Source organism: Sorex fumeus, unplaced genomic scaffold (genome assembly GCF_029834395.1).
Source record: "Sorex fumeus unplaced genomic scaffold, SorFum_2.1 ptg000177l, whole genome shotgun sequence".
Classification (NCBI taxonomy): domain Eukaryota; kingdom Metazoa; phylum Chordata; class Mammalia; order Eulipotyphla; family Soricidae; genus Sorex; species Sorex fumeus.
The window spans coordinates 690512-709828 of NW_026606234.1; the positions used below are offsets into that span (position 1 = coordinate 690512).

At 46.4% G+C, this 19317-nt stretch overlaps 1 protein-coding gene across 1 annotated transcript in view; it reads right to left on the reverse strand.

The window, feature by feature from the left end:
* LRRK2 (leucine rich repeat kinase 2) overlaps nt 1–19317 on the reverse strand; it is a 157749-nt gene that overhangs the window by 82013 nt on the left and 56419 nt on the right. The window contains 12 exon segments of the mRNA XM_056107813.1: nt 759–886; nt 1408–1637; nt 4625–4806; nt 6142–6328; nt 9215–9308; nt 10740–10888; nt 11529–11779; nt 13658–13875; nt 14340–14409; nt 14865–14983; nt 16126–16311; nt 18094–18352. Coding sequence (XP_055963788.1) covers nt 759–886; nt 1408–1637; nt 4625–4806; nt 6142–6328; nt 9215–9308; nt 10740–10888; nt 11529–11779; nt 13658–13875; nt 14340–14409; nt 14865–14983; nt 16126–16311; nt 18094–18352 — 2073 coding nt within the window.

The following is a 19317-nucleotide window of genomic DNA, read 5'->3' on the forward strand; positions in this document are numbered from 1 at the left end:
TTTTTTTGTAATTCCATTAGCCATTTAGTTGTAACAAGCAATATGAAATAAATTATTGTGTGTCTACTAAGGAGGCAGGCTTGGAGGGTGAACGGGAAACTGTGGACAATGATGGGAGGAAGGTGGTGGGACTGGTGCTGGAACGCCAGTGCTCCTAACAACTGTGTTATGACAATCGTATGATGCTAATCCTCATAATTGTATTATGTAACAACTTTATAAACCATGATGTTTAAATAAAATTTTGCTCGAGCGGGGGCTGGAGAGATAGCACAGTGGTAGGGCGTTTGCCTTGCACTCAGCCAACATGGCCAATCCGAGTTCGATTCCTCCGCCCCTCTCGGAGAGCCCGGCAAGCTACCGAGAGTGTCTCGCCCACACGGCAGAGCCTGGCAAGCTCCCCGTGACATATTGGATATGCCAGACACAGTAACAAATAAAATTTAAAAATGAAAAAAAAAGTTTAATATTTCATGAAAGACTGGGGAGATGGTACAATGACCCAAGCGCATGCTTTGTATGCGGGAGCTCTGGGTTTGGTCCCAAGCAGTACATGTCCCCTGAGCACTACCAGGAGTGACCTCAGAGCAGAGATGGGAGCAGCCTCTGAGGACTCCTGGGTGTGGCCCAAAAACCAATCGATTAAGAAACCAAAAGTATTTGCAGGCACTGCCTGAGGCAACTGTACCCAAAATTCCCAGTCCGTGCACCACTCAACAAGGATGGTTTTCTAGGGTCCCTGGGCTAGGACCAGTTACCTTTATATTGAAGAGCCAGGGCTTCATGGCATCCACTTCGGCCTGTCCTTTGCTGAGGTCATACACAGCCAGGTACAGGGCCCTCTGCGTCATAAAGTGAGGATGTGTGGTGTAGAACTCCTCTCGACCTACGAGAACACAGAGATTTTTCTCACTGTCCAATAGAAAACAATCCATTTTCAAAAAAAAAAAGTGGGTGGGAGAGAGCTGTATGATTTATTATTCAGCATGCAAATAGGAAGCAATAAACTCCTAGGAGACTCCTAGGGTTTTCACCAGGAACTGAAAACTTCAAGTTTACCATTACAGTGTTGTGTGCACACGTGTGCTTACAGAATGCAAGCCCAGGGCCTCACGCATGTGAGGCAGGTGCTCTGCCATTGAGCACATCCTGGGCCTGAACTGAAGACCTGCACAACTGCCAGCTACCAACCAGGTGGTTGGCTTCAGCTAACACCCTGGTCCCCTCACCACCCTCCATTAACTTCTCCAACCCATGGACCAGGACAAAATGAGACGATATAAATGGGCTTACATAATTGCACAGGATGCACTGCTGTCTTGCAGCATTGAAACAGAAAACTTAGTATTTAAAGAAAACCATTCTAAATAACATGCAACTGTGAAACAGATTCAAGTGAGAAAATACCTGCAAAATCCCACACATTTAGAACCAGGTCTTTCTTCCCTTTGGCCCTTATCTGGACGGGCCAGTCCTTCACATCGATGCCAACAGTTGCACCCTGCACCCCAAGATCAGATTTCTTCATTTTCATTAACTGCTGCAATAAGGTGGTTTTACCACTGCCAGTATTTCCCACAATCATAAGCTTCATTCGGTTGTAGGGCACGGCCTTTTTTAATCGCTGTTGAAGAAACCTGGGATTTGAAAGTTAGAAACAGAACAAACCTCTTAACAATGAACTTAAGTGAATTCTGATGCACTGAATTCTATCAAATACCAAATTGTTGTAGCATATAGCACACACAGCTCACAAAAACCGGAGCTGATATGAAGTCCCTGTTCAGTACACTGTGAATACAGGTATCTTGCTAGTGATGTTGGTGTAGCTGATAATGACTGATAACATCATCAACTATAATGATACACTGCTACCAGAGATAATCAAATTGTGTTTTGATACTAATTATAATGATGTATAATTATATTTCTTCAAGTAATACAAATTAAATACAAATACTAATTATTACAAAGAATAAAATCCTACAAAGCCCATAATGCATAATAAGGTGCATACCGTTATCTAACTCTTAAAAGTGAGGTCATATTGGGGATGTTACATCGTGTGCATATTCGAGCATATTTATGTGTGGCACATATGATGTTTATATTCATATCTCACTAAACACTTTATAAATAAGGACAAATAAACTACTGTGCTACCAGATGTTACTGTGTTTTTATTCCAAGAAACTTTAATGTGAACATAATTGAAACTCATTAAAAATGCCATAGATGATTACTGAGAACCACCTTGAAAATCATAGATTTTGAGTGTTCTCAAAATAGGATTTTTTTCTCTAAAATTTTAGAGAAACAAACTAAATCCTAAGTAAGTTTTAGGAAATACTGAGTGATCGATATGCTTAGCTAATAGGACTGGAACCACCACACCTAACGATACAACAAAAGGTACTCTTTTTCTTGATCACTTTGAAAACCTTAAAAAGTAAGATCTGACTGATCACACCTTACACACCGACTTTTATTGAAGTCAGTCATTTCTCACATACAAGTTTCCATCACTAATAAAATCAGTGGTCCAAATTATACTTATTAAGAACTCACCACTATCTGAAAAAGAATCATTCTTAAAATAATTGATGTCTTATACTCTAACCTACTGTTTTCTAAAAATTATTAAATCTATATGAAATATTTAGTTATACAGTGGTTTGGTACATAAAAAGTTATTTTTAATTGTCATATAGCCATCTCTAGTTTCAGGAATAAATCATGGAGGGAAATTAAGTTGGATGAGAGGTAAGCATGCCAACCATCAATGGTGGCAAACATCTGTTTAAATAAGTCAATGGAAAACAGAAAACCAAATTTTTACAAAAAGAAAAAAAAAAGTAAAGTATAAATTTAAACAAACAAAAGTTGAAGGAAAGTCGATGTCTATTATTGGTAATCAACACCTAGTCTCTTTCAGGGAGCATGCCTATTAGCTTATTGTCACACTGGACTCTGGGTGGGGTGAGAGTGAGGAACCCTACCCTTAGGGTGAGGTGCCAAGACCAACACCCAAGGGCTATGGTCAAACCAAGGGGTCAAACCAATATCACCAAGAGTGATGACCAAGATAAAACCAGTAAGATCATTACAGACTGGAGCAACTCTTAACAATGGTGCGATGACCATGGGCCTCTTAGGGGTCTTGAGTAACCCATGCACTCACCAAGAATAAAGGGTAGGGTAGAGGCTCATATCAAAGACTTCTGAATTTTATAAAGTGTGACAACCAGTCACAACGATACCTGGAAAGTTGCGGTGGTTTCAAAAATGACCAGGGTGGGAGGTTAGTCATCCTAACCGGTAAAATCAAAGCTGGTCATTTTCAATTACTTAAATAACAATTTGCTCGAGCAGGCCCAGTAACGTCTCCATTGGAGACTTTGTTGTTACTGTGTCTGGCATATCAAATACTCTCGGTAGCTTGCCGGGCTCTCCGAGAGGGGCGGAGGAATCGAACTCGGGTCGGCCATGTTGGCCGCGTGTAAGGCGAACACCCTACCCGCTGTGCTAATGCTTTTGGATAACTCAGACATGCTCCCTGCTCGAGAAACGCACCTTAAAAATATTTTGAGATTAGGCGCTGGGGTGATAGCACAGCGGGTAGGGCATTTGCCTTGCAAGTGGCCGACCCAGGTTCGATTCCCAGCATCCCATAGGGTCCCCTGAGCACCGCCAGGAGTAATTCCTGAGTGCAAAGCCAGGAGTAACCCCGAGCATCACCGGGTGTGACCAAAAAAAAAAAAAGCAAAATAAATAAATAAAAATATTTTGAGATTAGGCGCTGGGGTGATAGCACAGCGGGTAGGGCATTTGCCTTGCAAGTGGCCGACCCAGGTTCGATTCCCAGCATCCCATAGGGTCCCCTGAGCACCGCCAGGAGTAATTCCTGAGTGCAAAGCCAGGTGTAACCCCGAGCATCACCGGGTGTGACCAAAAAAAAAAAAAGCAAAATAAATAAATAAAAATATTTTGAGATTAGGCGCTGGGGTGATAGCACAGCGGGTAGGGCATTTGCCTTGCAAGTGGCCGACCCAGGTTCGATTCCCAGCATCCCATAGGGTCCCCTGAGCACCGCCAGGAGTAATTCCTGAGTGCAAAGCCAGGAGTAACCCCGAGCATCACCGGGTGTGACCAAAAAAAAAAAAGCAAAATAAATAAATAAAAATATTTTGAGATTAGGCGCTGGGGTGATAGCACAGCGGGTAGGGCATTTGCCTTGCAAGTGGCCGACCCAGGTTCGATTCCCAGCATCCCATAGGGTCCCCTGAGCACCGCCAGGAGTAATTCCTGAGTGCAAAGCCAGGAGTAACCCCGAGCATCTCCGGGTGTGACCAAAAAAAAAAAGCAAAATAAATAAATAAAAATATTTTGAGATTATATAATTGGCAATGAGAGATTTAATAGATAAGCTTATTCCTTTGCATTTATTTCTACTGCCAGGAACAGTAGACTGAGAAGGCATTCTCACAATCTCAGAGAGTAAAAGGCAATGGCGCATCATACATTAACGCTAAGTGATTTTCCTAATAGCATCAATCTATACATCAAAGTCACAGAGAATAAATCTTAAACTCAATAAAAACAAATGGAAATAAAATGATCAAACCTTATGATGTCTTTGGCTTTATACCCTATATGCTTAAAATCAAAATTAAGACGCAGTTCATCTAAAGGCAGGTCCCATATCTTGCTCAGTCTCCCCATTTCATTAGGAAATGATCTCAGCTCCACATTGTAACTAACATCGAGAGACGTCAGGTTTTCCAGACAGCCAATCTCAGGAGGAATCTTAATGAGAAAAAAGAGAGACATCCTGCTGGTGAGAAGGAAGAAGCATGTGTGTCTGGGAAGTTGGGCCCAGGATTGAGCACCAGGCCTGAGCACAGTCCCCAGGCCAAGGCCAAGTGAAGGTGAAGCAGAGCCCAGGTGCTGGGCTCCCTCTCCTCAGGGAGGTGCTCACTGGTACCCTCAGCACCAGATCGAGTGAGTGATGCACAGCCTGACCTGAGGCGGCCCTGACAGACTTTATCCTCTCCACACTGCTGAGCAAGAGACAACACTGGTTTGCTGGCCAATATGGGAAATGAAAAATTAAAACGCTCTCTAAGACAGATAAATGAATAATTTGAGGCTTATAAAGGAAGCAGCAGAGTGAAGCAAGGTAGGAGGGATTAAACCCACCAGGAGAGACAAAGGGGGAGAGGCCAGTAATTTAAGAGTGCAGCCAAGTCATCAGGAAGCATGGTTCATTCACAGAGGCAGGGTCAGAAATGCAGAGGGGGCTGGAGCAGTAGTCCAGTGGGAGGGCGCTTGCCTTGTACATGGCTGACCCGGGTTCGATCCTGGGCATCCCATACAATCCCCCAATCACCACCAGGAGTGATCCCTGAGCACCTGCTGGGTGTGGCCCAAAAACAAAAAACAAAGAAATGCCAAGAATACAACACACCATTAATTTTGTGATCAACACAGTAGTCCTAATTGAATAGTCATAAAATTCTCTAAAATAGAGCACAGACACTTAAGATATTTGAGAGAGGGGTTTGGGCCAGTCCCTGGGTTGCTCAGGGGATCTTCGTGGCTCTGTGCTCAGAAGTGACCCCTGGTAGTATTTGTGGTGCCAGGAATTCAGTGAGGGATGCAAGGCAAATGTTTTACCTCCTCTACTCTCTCTCTAGTCCCAGAGGACAGAATTTTTTTTTGTGGACAGATGTTTTTAAAGGAAATCAAGTGAAATTAATATGCTCATTTACCTCTAGATAAAACAGTTTTTCAAAATTGATACATATCAAATAAACGATTCAGTGACAATGCTGAGGGCCATACGCCCAGCTCAGCACTTGGGCCCCCTCCTGGAGGTGTTCAGGGATGGTGTGGTACCAGGGATTAAACTCAAGCCTTCTGCGTCAAAGCATGTGCTCCAGTCCACTGAGCTCGCTCTCGCTCTCTCTCTCTCTCTCTCTCCCTCCCTCTCTCTGGCCACAGATAAAGGTCTTTAATAAATTTAAGAATTATTAAAAAATTAATAATTTTTAATAAATTAAAAAGGTGATATAAATTATCAAAACAATATGCTGTTTTTAATGGAAAATAATCTTAACCAATAAACAGATGCCCCCTTACCTCTTTCAGCTTATTGTGAGAAAGATGTAGTTTCTCCATTCTTGACCACATGGATGCCTTTTCGCTCAAGTCCAAAATGCTGATCTGATTATAATTAAATAAGAGCTCCCTTAAATTTAGGGACTTCCAGTGAGCAGGACTAGGGAGGCACTGGATGGCATTGCTGCTCATGTCCAAGCACCGCAAGCTAAAGTGGAGTGAGATCAAGAAAAAAGCAAATGAGTCTTTCCAAACACAGAGGGGAAAGTTACAAGTGACTTTCATCAAAGTGAACGGTGCCTGAGCTAAGAGTCGTGAACTCAGAAACTTCTAAGCTCAGGAGGCTAAAGAGGGCACCACAGGCGTCAGCCAACATAACCAAGGAGCTGCCTCCTGCCAGTGCTCTCAGAGGGTGATGTTCCGGAGGATTAACGCTCGTCGTTAATCCGCTGCTTTTGTTGGCAGTCAAGTCTGGAGACATGATTTTGGTGTACATACACACAACAGCGAGAAATACTGTATACTATATTGAAAAAACAAAAGTGAGGGCTAATTTCCCTCCTTCAAACAGTCAGTGTCAAGATTTTTGCAAGATAAATAAAAGTTAACAGAAGCAACAGTGCACTCAGCATCCTGCTTCCCTTCAGGGTACAGATGTGTGGGCCCACTCTGCTCTGGAGTTGGTTGGCACTGTGTGGGCGTGTCACTCTGTCGCCCCATACTGAGTGTAAGACCTGAATCTTCTGTGGGAAGCAGAGAAGCACCTTCCATCTGGAAGTGTGTGTGAGAACTGAAAAAAGAAGCCACCTGAGGCCAAGGTCTACTCTGATTGCACACTGTCAGCCATTGAGCACAATCAAACCAGGAAGTGTGTGTCTCAGTTCACCTGCCGGGCCACTGCCAGGAAAGATGCAAACCTTTGTAATGACATTGCTGCTCGCATTTATTTTTTATTTTGCTTTTTGGGTCACACCTGGCAATGCACAGGGGTTACTTCTGGTTTTACACTCAGGAATTACTCCTGGTGGTGCTGTGAGATGCTGGGAACCAAATCCGGGTCAGCCACATGCAAGGCAAACGCCCTCCCCACTGTGCTATCACTCCAGCCCCCTCTGTTCTCAATATACTCGGAAAATTCATGGAGATAAGAAATCTAACTTGACTATATATTAAAGGTGGCATTTTTTTTTTTTGATGAACAACATGAGACAACGCAGCAAATCACCAGGCTGCTCAAAAGTGTGCTGTACTGGAAACAACCCCATGCCCATGGACCAAGGTGTGAAAAGAGATGTGCTGCCCACACGATGGGAACCTGCCTGCTATGCAGAGGGACCTGCCATCTGGCAGGACACAGTGGTCGTTGAGAACTGTAGGTCAGGATTCGGACAAACACCGCACGGGCTCATTCTCAGGGAGCAGAGAGAATCCAAACAGAGAGATGAATCAAATAAGATGATCGGAAATGTCTGGACCCTAAAACCAATTAGTTGTTCCACAAGGGAAGAAGAACATGGGAAGGCGTGCGGCAGGGCAGGAGGCTGGGGCGCAGTGCTGGTGTCCAGGGACACACACCTGCAATGCATGTTCTGAGGAGATTTCAATTCAAAGTTTCATCGAGTGGAAAACGGCAATGTTTATAGAAAGTGACTTACAGAGGCAGGGAAACAGCTCAAAGGACTCGCGCTTTTGCTTGGTGTGTGGGCAGCTGCCAAGCACCATTCTGAGAATGAGCCCTGAGTACTGGCTGTGGCAGGCCCTGAGTGCCTCTGGGTGTGGCCCAAAGACCAAGAAAACTTTTATGGTCACATAGAAGTGACACAAAGTAGGTACATCTCTTAGTTTCAACTGCACCCTCATTCCTGAAACAAAAGCATAAATTTAGAGGAGTATGTAAAAACTGCTGGAAATGGGGCTAGAACCTAGCACAGTGGGTAGGGCGTTTGCCTTGCACGCGGCCGACCCAGGTTCGACTCCCAGCATCCCATATGGTCCCCCGAGAACCTCCAGGAGTAATTCCTGAGTGCAGAGACAGTGTGACCCAAAAAGAAAAAAAAAAAAAAAAAACCACTGCTGGAAATGCAGGTCTGACGATGTATCGATAGTATGGTTAAGAACTGAGTGATATTTTTAGTTCTGATATGCATCTTATAGCCAATTTTCATAAGAATCTATCTGGCTTTCATACTCACTTTCAGGAACAAATTAGGTTAAAACACAGGACCACCTGCAGGCAGCAGTGGTCTGACATGGAATCACCAGCATTTACTGAGCATGACGTGAGGAAATCCCTCACCTGCCTGAGGACTATGTCTCATGATGACAGGCCCACACAGCACCATGCTTCCCTGGGGGCACCAGGGAGAGAGCGAGAGCCCATGTCTGAGCCGGTGCCCCATGTCTGACCCTTGCTGCCATCAGATGTAGAAGAGCCGATCTGGTCTGGCTGACAGTCTGTGACTATCACTTCCCTAAAAATGTCTGTATCGGTGAAAAACACTTGTAGATTTGCTTTATTACAGTTAGAATAGTATTTAAGGTGACAAAAATTTTGAAATTTGAATGAAATTAACCAAATATACCCGAATAGCTACTAACATAAATAGTTCTAATATTTACAAAAATATCATTCAAACATGAGTGACAACTGAGTAAATTCAACAGTATCTGAGCAACAGTATGAGCTTATGAGAGAAAATAATATTTTAAAAATGAAAGCAGTAGCAGGTACCATTACCTACATGGGCCTTTTCCCCCACTGCAAGTCAAACAGCCGCAGTCCAGTTATCAGGCTAATGGTCTTAGGCGAGACTCATCTTATGCCTAATTCAACCACAGCTCTGCATGCTCTGCTCCAACTTGTATTGCTTTTGATGGGGGAGGCGGGCAGTGGGAGCATTCTTTTGTTTTGGGGCCACGCCTGGCAATGCTCAGATGTTACTCCTGGCTCTGTACTCGGGAATCACTCCTAGCAGTGCTCAGGGGAACATATGTGGTACCGGGGGTGGAACAAGCAAAGGGATCCCCCGACCACTGCACTATCTCTCCAGCCTACCAGCTGGTCTGGCTATGAAGCTAAAAATAACAAACTTACTGTGGAAGATTTAAAATTGCTTCTGGAACATGCGTGAATCTGTTCTGAGACAACTTCAGACTTGTCATGGAAGACGGCAAAAAAGGCATATCGGCTGAAAGAGAAATGAGAGAACAATAAACAGCTTTACCATGTTGCCGTAGATTCTATAATAATCATAGTTAACAATGCCCTATTGTTTATTTTCTCATGTGGGTTCTTTAATCTACTTTGAAAATAAGGGCCTAACTGAACATCCTTAATCCTTCCCACCAAACATTAAAATGATGGGGAGCTAAGGACCACCAGGACCTCCAGGGGACCCTAAGGGGGTTCTGGGGCTGCACTTGGCAATTCTCTGGGTATCATGTGGTATCAGGGATAGAACCCGGGTTGGGTATATGCAAGACTAGCACCTTAACCCCATGGACCGCATGGTCCTTGACCATCACTAAAAGCAACCTTTGAGCACTCAACAGGGAGTAGCACTGAGCACTACAAGAATATACACATATATGGATTATATTCAGTCTAGAAATTTTTCAAGGGCCAGAATACCCCAGGGCATCCAGAAACTATCTCCCTAAGAAGCAGAAAGGCACATGTTCTACCTCACCTGTTTCTAAAATAGGTGGAGCAAAATGAGTCAGTCAAAATGACCTGCCACTGAGTCACTAAGAGTCTTGGGGTTCAGATGCGACAATGCTGATAATATCCAACACCCGGGCTTCCTTTTATAGGAAGCATTTGTGAAGGATGGTGCGTCCCTGAGTGTCATCACGGAAAAGCCCACCAGCAGTCTTAAGACTGCTGAGCTTTGCAGTTGGAGCAAAGAGATCTTGAACTTGGTTCCATTCAGGCTTCCACAAGGGGGGGGGGGGGTCCATTGATTTGCCCCCTCAGGCTTCTAGTCTCCCTTGGAGGTAGTAAGGGCTGCTGCTTTTCCCTAAGATGTGAACCCAAACAGGGCTCGTGTTCTTGGACAAGCCACACGCATGGTACAGACACATCACTGTGAACTCTGTAGGACCCTCAGGGCAGCCCGGCTTCCTCCTTCCAACAGGCACTCACAGGTATGGTGTCTGTGCCCCTCCAGACTGTCTGACCTCTGGGGCATCTGGTCACCCCTATGACCAGACGTGTTCTGCAGGGACACTCATCTCTGGTCTCAATCCCACTGCAGGGAGGCAGCACATGCAGGACACCCGGAGCCCTGGACAATGTACAGTGACATAGACCCACAACCACACCACTAGGAGTGCCGTGCTGCCCTCAGGCCTCCCCCTTGCACCTCTCTCCCATCCGGGCACCTGCAACTATCTCATCAACTCCTTCTGGAATGCCATGTGCTCAATGATCCATGAGCATGTGTTTTCACCCTGTTTTTAGGGCTTGCCGGTCCATTTATTTTTATCACCAACATGCCAGCTTTATCTCTGAACTCCAATCTGTTTTAAGGAAAATATCACCTTCATGTCTCCACCTAAAATTTTCATCTCTGTAAACTGGTAAACACTGTCCAGGAGCTGAGTTGTCGGGGACTTACCAAGGAAATTCATTCGGGCACTGAAGCTCTCCACTTTAGGGCAGGCCTCCAGGAAGTCTTCTGGCAGTGAGGAGATGAGGTTTTTACTAAGGTTCAAGACCTTTAGTTCCTTTAGACTCAAGTGGGAACTCAGCCCTGATATTTTATTTCTAGTCAGAGAAGACAAAACAAAGACTAAGTTGTAGACATGCAACTGCTTTAAAGAAATGATTGATGCTTGGAGGGCCCGCTCGGATGGGAGATGCACGCTGAAAGTAGACTAAAGACTGAATGATGGCTGTTCAATACCTCTATGGCTAACCACAACACCCATAAGGGGGGGGGGGGGGAGAGAGAGAGAGAGAGAGAGAGAGAGAGAGAGAGAGAGAGAGAGAGAGAGAGAGAGAGTGCTGCCACGGGGGCGGGGGGGGAGGGATACCCGGATCATTGGTGGTTGAGAATGGGCACTGGTGAAGGAATGGGTACTCAATCATTGTATGACAGAAATGTAAGCATGAAAATTTGTAAGTCTGCAATTTTATCCCACGGTGATTCATGAAAGAAAGAAAGAAGAACGGAAGGAAGGAAGGAAGGAAGGAAGGAAGGAAGGAAGGAAGGAAGTTAAAAAAATAAAAATAAAAGAAATGATCAGAACTTTGTGCCTTCAGAGAAGCATATCAGAGCAGGTTAAGTTACTGCAAAGATCCAGGAATGGCTTCTGCTCTGCCACAGACCCTCCTCCCTCCAGAAGCAGCCTCGGGGCATTCTGCCCGCTGTAACAGCCTGGAGCTGGGAGAGGGGGCTACTCACCCTTCCACAACCAGCTGCTCCAGGTTCTCAGCAGCAGTGGCCAGGTGCTCGGGGAGAGAAGTTAACTGGTTGTATGACAGGTTCAACTGCCTCAGGGTGGGACACTTCCAGGCAGGCTCCAGGACCACCGAGGGGCCGATGTCATTGCGCGAGACGTCAAGAGTGGCCACACACTTCATCTTCAGCAAGTAGGAGGGGAACGAGGTAAATCTGTTACTGTGCAAGTCCAAATGTGTCAGACACTTCAGCATCTGGAAAGACAGGGATTGAAATGTCAGAACGCACCAGGTAGTTAAGAATATGACATTTACCTAGTATTTCGCCTTCCTCAATGCTGGTAACTAAAATCATGAATGTGTTTTTAAAAAACAAAACTGAAAACAGAATCCACAGGAGTACACTCATGTGTACACAGGAGTACAGATCAGCACACTGATTAACTGGTCAACCTCTGCCACACAACGGAGCGGCTAGTCTTTGCAGTGTGGCTCGGAGAGCCCAGAGAAGGTGCACACTGGTCTTCCTGGATGCCCTACTGTGTCTGGCCCTGTCAGGCCCTCTCTGGCTTCTCCTGCTTTAGCTGAGCAGCAGGTGGGTCCCAAGGTGTCAGTCTGAATAGTCATCCCTAGAGCCTTACGGCATGGTGGCAGCGATCGGGGAGATGGAGACTGTTGCTGCCCTCAGGAGTTGGCAATTTCATGAGGACTGTGCAGCCAGGATCACCTCTAACTGGGCAAGCAGTGGTAATGTGGGCCAGGTGGGACCCGGCCGAGGAGGAGAGCAGAGCTGCATGGGGACATCACACTATTTGGGTGACAAAGAGGCACTGGGGATACGGTGGGCAGTGGAGGTCCCTGCCCTTCTTCTGCCCACAAATGCGAATATAATGAGAGGATAGCACTGATGCTGATTTAACCACGCATCTGTCTCAAAGTTACTATGAATTTTATAGGTTATAAAAAGGAAAAATATATTGCAATAAAACTAGTTCTTAAAAGTGGACATAGTCCTTTATTAAATTTTCAGTTCAGTTGAAATGGAGTTAAATAAACACTTGAATTAAAATCATTTTGTAGGGGCAATAGTACAGTGGGTAGGGCATTTGCCTTGCATGCAGCTGACCCGAGTTTAATCCCCAGCATCCCATATGCTCCCGCAAGCACACCAGGAGTAATTCCTGAGCACGGAGCCAGGAGTAAACCCTGAGAATCACTGGGAGTGACCCAAAAAGCAAACAAATAAATAAAATAAAATCATTTTGTTTTGGGTACATCTTCCTCGACTTCTTACCTAAAGTTCATAAAAGTGATGAAACACTTTTGCTCAAGCGGGCCCAGTAACGTCTCCATTGTGGGACTTCTTGTTACTGTGTTTGGCATATTGAATACTCTCAGTAGCTTGCCAAGCTCTTCGAGAGGGGCGGAGGAATCGAACCCAGCTCAGCCAGGCTGACTGCGCGCAAGGCAAACACCCTACCGCTGTGCTATCACTCCAGATAGATAGATCACTATCATTCATAAAAGTGATGAATAAAGTTAATATTCAAAAAGCTAGTATAGGGGCTGGAGAGAGAGAACAGCGGGGAGGGCGTTTGCCTTGCACAAGGCCGACCCAGCATCCCATATGGTTCCCTGAGCACCGCCAGGGGTAATTCCTGAGTGCAGAACCAGGAGTAACCCCTGTGGATCGCCAGGTGTGACCCAAAAAGAAAAAAAAAGAGCTAGCATATCAGCAGGCTTATCTCTTAACTCTTGCAAAGGGAATTTTAAGCAAAAAGAAAGAATTTTAAATTCCATATAATTTAAAACTCAAAGAAAAGCTTTTGTGATGACTGAGTCTCCACATTTCGCAGACGAGAGAGTAAGATGTCCTTGTCCCAAAGCTGGCAGTTAAGCCAGAGCAGTGCCACCAAATCAGATTGCACATCTTGCTTCTCTCACTTAACCCCAGTGCTAACCAGAGGAAAGTGTGACCACATCTGCCTAACACAGATCAACTCTCCCTCCCCACTGTCTCCGCACGGAGCCGCAGGGATGGGGTTGCAACCCAGCACACAAGAGAGCCCTCTCTGCAAGCATCTCCTCCGGGAGTCGGTGCCACATGCAGAGCGCCCGGCGTGCCGATGTCACCTCGCACAGCTTGGCAGGGAAGCCGGTGAGCGCATTCTGGTGCAGCTCCAGCCTCTGCAGGTGCTCCAGGTGGCTGAGGAGCCCACACTTCTGGCTGAGGGCGTCGATGTCTCTCAGCTCATTTGCGGAAAGGTCCAGTGATGTGATATATTCTCTCTCAGAGGCCAGGGAAGAAGTGCTGTCAGAAGGCCTGGTGTTGGACTGAAGCTTCGATGACCCTTTGGTCAAAGACAGACACGGAAATGTAAGAATTCCTCTCACCCAGCGAGTGGCTGCCGACCACCCCCTCGCACCAAGCTCCCTCCCAGTGGAAACTCGGCAGCGAAGTGAACGACAGAGGCACATCCCAGGAGCAGAAACACCGTGAGCAACAACACACAGTCAGAGAGCAGAGGGACTGCACAGCAGCTGACGGGGCTGGGTGGGCGCACACACACTTCAGGGAGCAAGAGGAAGGAAACAAGTGTCTTCTACCACATCGTAAAGGGTCAAATTTCTAGTCTCCAGTTGTAGCTCATTATTCTAGACTGTGGAAACACACCGGGAACAAACCATTTGATGGCCATATAGAAGGAAATAGAAAATTAGACACAAGAAAATCAGACAAGCAGAGAAAATGGAACAAAGTGCAGCTATACACTACTCAAAACACCATTTACTTAGGTTACTTTGAAATACTTACTGAGTGAATCATCTGAAGATACTATTTTTCTTTTTTGCTTAAGTAAATTTTCATGATTCAAAATGGGTTCCTATTCAACAAAAAGACATTTATAATAAAATCAATGTCCATTTTATGCAGAGAAGATTATTTTCTTGGGGTGGAGAAATAGATTATTTTCTTGGGGTGAACTAATAGTACAGCAGGTGTCTGACCCAGATACGATCGCCAGCACCCCATATGAACCCCCAAACCCCACCAGGACTGATCTTTGAGCACAAAGCCAGAAGTAAGCCCTAAGCACTAGCTGAACTGACCAAAACACAAAAACAAATTTTTTTTATCATTTTCCCTAGAAATTACCATAAGATCTAGAGTGTTTGTCAATTCTTGTGGGACCAGGCCCAACAGTAAAGGGCAGGGTGACATCAAGGGTTTTCAAGATTCCAGCCACAACCAGAACTTCAGTTCCCCAGAGAAGTCAGTAACACACACACACATACACACACACACACACACACACTCACACACTGGAAGTTCACTGACCAATGAACTGGAATGCCTTTGTAGGTTTGGTGAGCAACGCTGCAAGGCAGGGTCTCGATAAAGTTCTCCCACACTGATTGAATTTGGCTTTTTTTTCATAAGAAATGAGCTTCCGCTTCCTATTTTTAAATCATAAAGGCAAATAAGAAATATTAACTCAATCACAAGATGAGGAATCATAGTTTCATCAAGATTAAATATTTCCATTCATGAAAACTGCCCAGTTCCTTTTCTGTAACATCCTTAAATTATGTTGTCTTTTTATTTTCAAAATTCAACCATAGTTTTCTTCATCCATGAATTATATCAAATTGCTGAACAAGTGTCTGTGGCAAAGATAAGCAGGAAAATAATACATTCCTCATAATTTCAAGGTGGGAAAGAGCCAACACATATGATAAAAACATACCAGATAGGAAACAACAAAAGTTTATGTACAAATCTTTAATGAGATTCTTTTGCTTCAGTCAAGTTTTCTTGCAAAATTTTCAAATCTCAAATTGCACAGTGGACTCACACTATATTATTTTGCGGGGGTCCCGGGGATCAAACCCAAGGCCTCAAACCTAGGAGGCATGAGCTCCCGCACTGAGCCATGTCCTGGGCCCCAGGGTCACACAGCAGCCTTGACTAAGTCTCCACTTAACTCAGCACTCTAGGGCTTCATTCATGGAATGAACACTAGAGAAAACAGAATGAGCAGGCACAAGCTAAAATGGCCCCTATTTAAAAAAAATTAAATTAAATTAAATTAAAACTTAGGGCTGGAGAGGTAGAACAATCAGAAGGTGGAGGGGCTGGAGCGATAGCACACTGGGTAGGGCGTTTGCCTTGCATGCAGCTGACCCAGGTTCGATCCCCAGCATCCCATATGGTCCCCTGAGCACCACCAGGAGTAACTCCTGAGTGCATGAGCCAGGAGTAACCCCTGAGTATTGCTGGCTGTGACCCAAAAAGCAAAAAAAAAAAGTAGGTGGAGGGGCAGGCTTTAGGGGCTCTCAGAGCGCCAGGGCCCCAGGCTACCCACAGGAGGCCCAGCTGCAAAGCAGAGGGTGTGCTGAGAGTGGGGTTTCCCAGAAGCACAGCCCCCACAGTGCAGGGACACGAGGAGAGAGAGTCCTGCCTTCAAGCTGAGCAGGTGCTCCAACCCAAACCCACTTCCCTTGAGTTCTCAACAGGAGTCCAGTCAAGTTTCACCTCAGTTGCTGCCCACGGGTGCCAGTGTGTCTGCCAGAACAAGGAGATTTTTCAAAGCAAATACCTTCACTATCCAGGTCATCACTTTGACCAAACATACTGTCCACAAAGGGTTCAGGAATGAAGGTCCAGTCATCGAGCTCATCAAGGGCTTCAGAGCCAGGCCCTTCACTGACGGAGCCCGCACCCTCGGGCCCTCTGCTCCGAGCCTGGCACCCGAGCACCAACCGGGCCAGCACAGATCCCATGCCTACAGCAAAGGGCACAGCACAACTTAGAAGTCAAATTTTACTCGAACAAGTACAGATCACACCAAGGTCCCTTATACATGCTCATCTTTCTAGGGAATTCTTCATCTTGACTTTCAAATCCCTTTCCTATTGAGATATTAACTATAATCAGCTGGCAAAAAATCACGTTTTTGAAAATGGTAAAAACTGACATATTTTGGCATGGTAAATAACATGAAACTCGGTTTGGGCTAAGAGCTGTAAGCACAGGTATACAAGGCAATACCTAAACGCCCTGAATGAGCTTCTGGGTGGGTGAGGGAGTGAGCACACAGGACTGGGAGGCAGGGAGAGGGAGGAAGGAGAAGAGGTGAGCACACGGGGGGGTGAGAGGGGACTGGCCGCCGGGTTCACAGGCTGGGTCTGCAGAGGAGGCGCAGAGTGTGGGTGTTAAAACAAAGCACGGGTTGGGCAGGTTTTCCCTGTCTTTCTTCTATGCGGAGAGTCGGAGGGGTGGGGTGTGGGATACAGGGATCAGAGGCGTGGGGCTGGGGGCCCAGCTCAGAGCTAGCCTTGCGCCTACAGGCCTGTGCTTCCCCTGAGCTTCCGCCCAGCCGAGCAAGCACGGCTTTCATGAAAGCCCGATGGCAGAAAGGGATGGAAGAGGGTGGGCAGGCTAGGAGGTGGACAGTTTGGAAAGCTGCTGGGTGCTTGAGACTTTAAAGCTCAATCCGTGCAAGGAACGCCAGGCAGCCAGATGTGTTCATCCAGAGGGCAACCCTGCCCTTACTCTTGAGATACTCCTAAGCAGAATGCAAAGTCTACTAGCCTTAAAGCACAAGCATCTATGTGCATGTTTACATGCTTACATGTACTTAAGCATAGCGGGGAAAGCACATGATCTGAAGAGGGAGAAGCTGGATTATTCTTATTTTCTTCCTTACGGATTTGTCACTGTCACTGTCCTTCCGTTGTTCATCGATTTGCTCAAGCGGACCCAGTAACGTCTCCATTGGAGACTTTGTTGTTACTGTGTCTGGCACATCGAATACAGCACGGGGAGCTTGCCAGGCTCTGCCGTGCGGGCGAGATACTCTCGGTAGCTTGCCAGGCTCTCCGAGAGGGGCGGAGGAATCGAACTCAGGTCGGCCATGTTGGCTGCATGCAAGGCAAACGCCCTACTTAATCCCTTTAAAAAGTTAGCATAGATCACTGACGTATGATGAGTGACAACACAAAGCCAGGAGAGAATACAGGGGTTCGCTGTAGCACCCGGACTTGTTCCCAGCACCACGTGTGAACGTCACTGGGGGTTGCCCTGCCGGTTCCCAGCGTCAGGCCCCAGCACTGACCTCCAGCCTAGTGGACCAACTCCTTTCAGGAGGGGCCCCGAGGCCCTAAGCACCACTTTAGAGCACACACCCCCCACCACCACAGAAAAAAGAAAAGAAAGTGCAGGGCTGGGTTTATCCCCTCACCACAGGGCACCCAAGCACGGCCGGCGGCCTTGGTGACCCTCAGCACCCCTGCACCTGGCACGGGACCACCCAGTCCTCACAGCTGGCCCTGGAAGAAATGAGCTATGTAAAAGCGTGGTCCCTGAGAAAGATCCGAGTTCTCTGCTCCGCCTCTACAAAATACATTTCGCTAAAATATAAAGAATTTAAACGTAATGCCATCTTCGAGCACTCTATAACAAAAAATATATCTAAAGTTGTGGCCACACTTTTTACTTCAGTGTAGCAAAGTGGAGTACACCTTGCTGAACACCGCTGACAAATGGGCGGGCTGTCCGTCCTTACGTGTCTCGCTCCCGGCACTGGGCGCCCTGTCTGGGAACAGAGGGCCCAGCCACGTGGGCTCCAGCCGCCCCAGGCAGAAGCCACCCAGGCAGATGCTGCTGTTGGCCAGGTCCAGGGCAAGCCTCCGCAAGAGCAGGCTGACCACGGGGCCGTCCCCCTTGCCCACGCTGATGGCCAGGGCAGCCCGGACGTCCTGCTCTCGGGAGCCACCATCGAGCAGCAGCTCCACCAGGCGGGGGCTGCCGGTCTTCTCACACACCTGTGACGGAAGAGATGGGGCTTGACTGAGCATCCCCTCACCCTCCACACAGATCCAGCAAGGAGGCAAGTGCAGCCTCAGAGTAAGTTAGAAATGATTAGCAGCACAAAGGCTTTGCCACGAGTGTGGGCTCTGACGGGCACAGGAAGGCAGGGCAGCTCAAAGGTGAGCTGGACCCCGAGGCCCAGGAGTGCCTGCCTCCGGGCTGCGCTGCCCGCAGCTCCGGACACTGCTGGTGCCTGTTTCTGTTCTGCCCTCCCCGCTGCAGGAAGCTGCACCCTGCACCCCACTCCTTGGAGATGCACCTAAGAACAGCAAGTCCATGTCAGACCAATATTCACCCTAGAAACCCTGAGGAGATCAGCTCTGCTTTGGTTCCTAAACTTCCTCACGTGTGCTCCTCTGGCACATGGTCTGTGCTCAGTATACCCAGAGGCAGCAATCAGAATTGATACTCAGTATTTGCTAAATGCAAATAATTTCTGCCAGTCAGGGTAGATGCTTCAAACTTAATACGCCCACCCGTGCAAACTTCCACATTCAAGGACAAATAAATAGTACATTAACTCTGAAGATTAGGAAAAGAATAGAATAAAAGACTTTTTGTTCAAAAACATTTCCCTAAATTAAGAGAAGGATGCAAAGCATTTTCTGCAGGAAGGCAGAGTAAGTGCATCAGGTCCTTTAAGGATTGCTGTTTTCCTAAAGAACTAACTCCAAGGGACAGTTTTTCCTCAGCTCAGTGACCTGAGTGACCTGCACACAATCTGCTCAGCTACCTGTAGACCACTGAAAACTTTCCAGACAACAAAAGAAAATATAGGAAAAATAACTGGGAAATGATCGAGACTAAACCATCTAGTGAGATGAAACTGGAGAACAGTTCATATAAAGTGAGTGAGTTAGGGACACACTTTAAAAGATTATTCCTCAACTTAACAAGGTAGGTTAACATGTAAAATGAG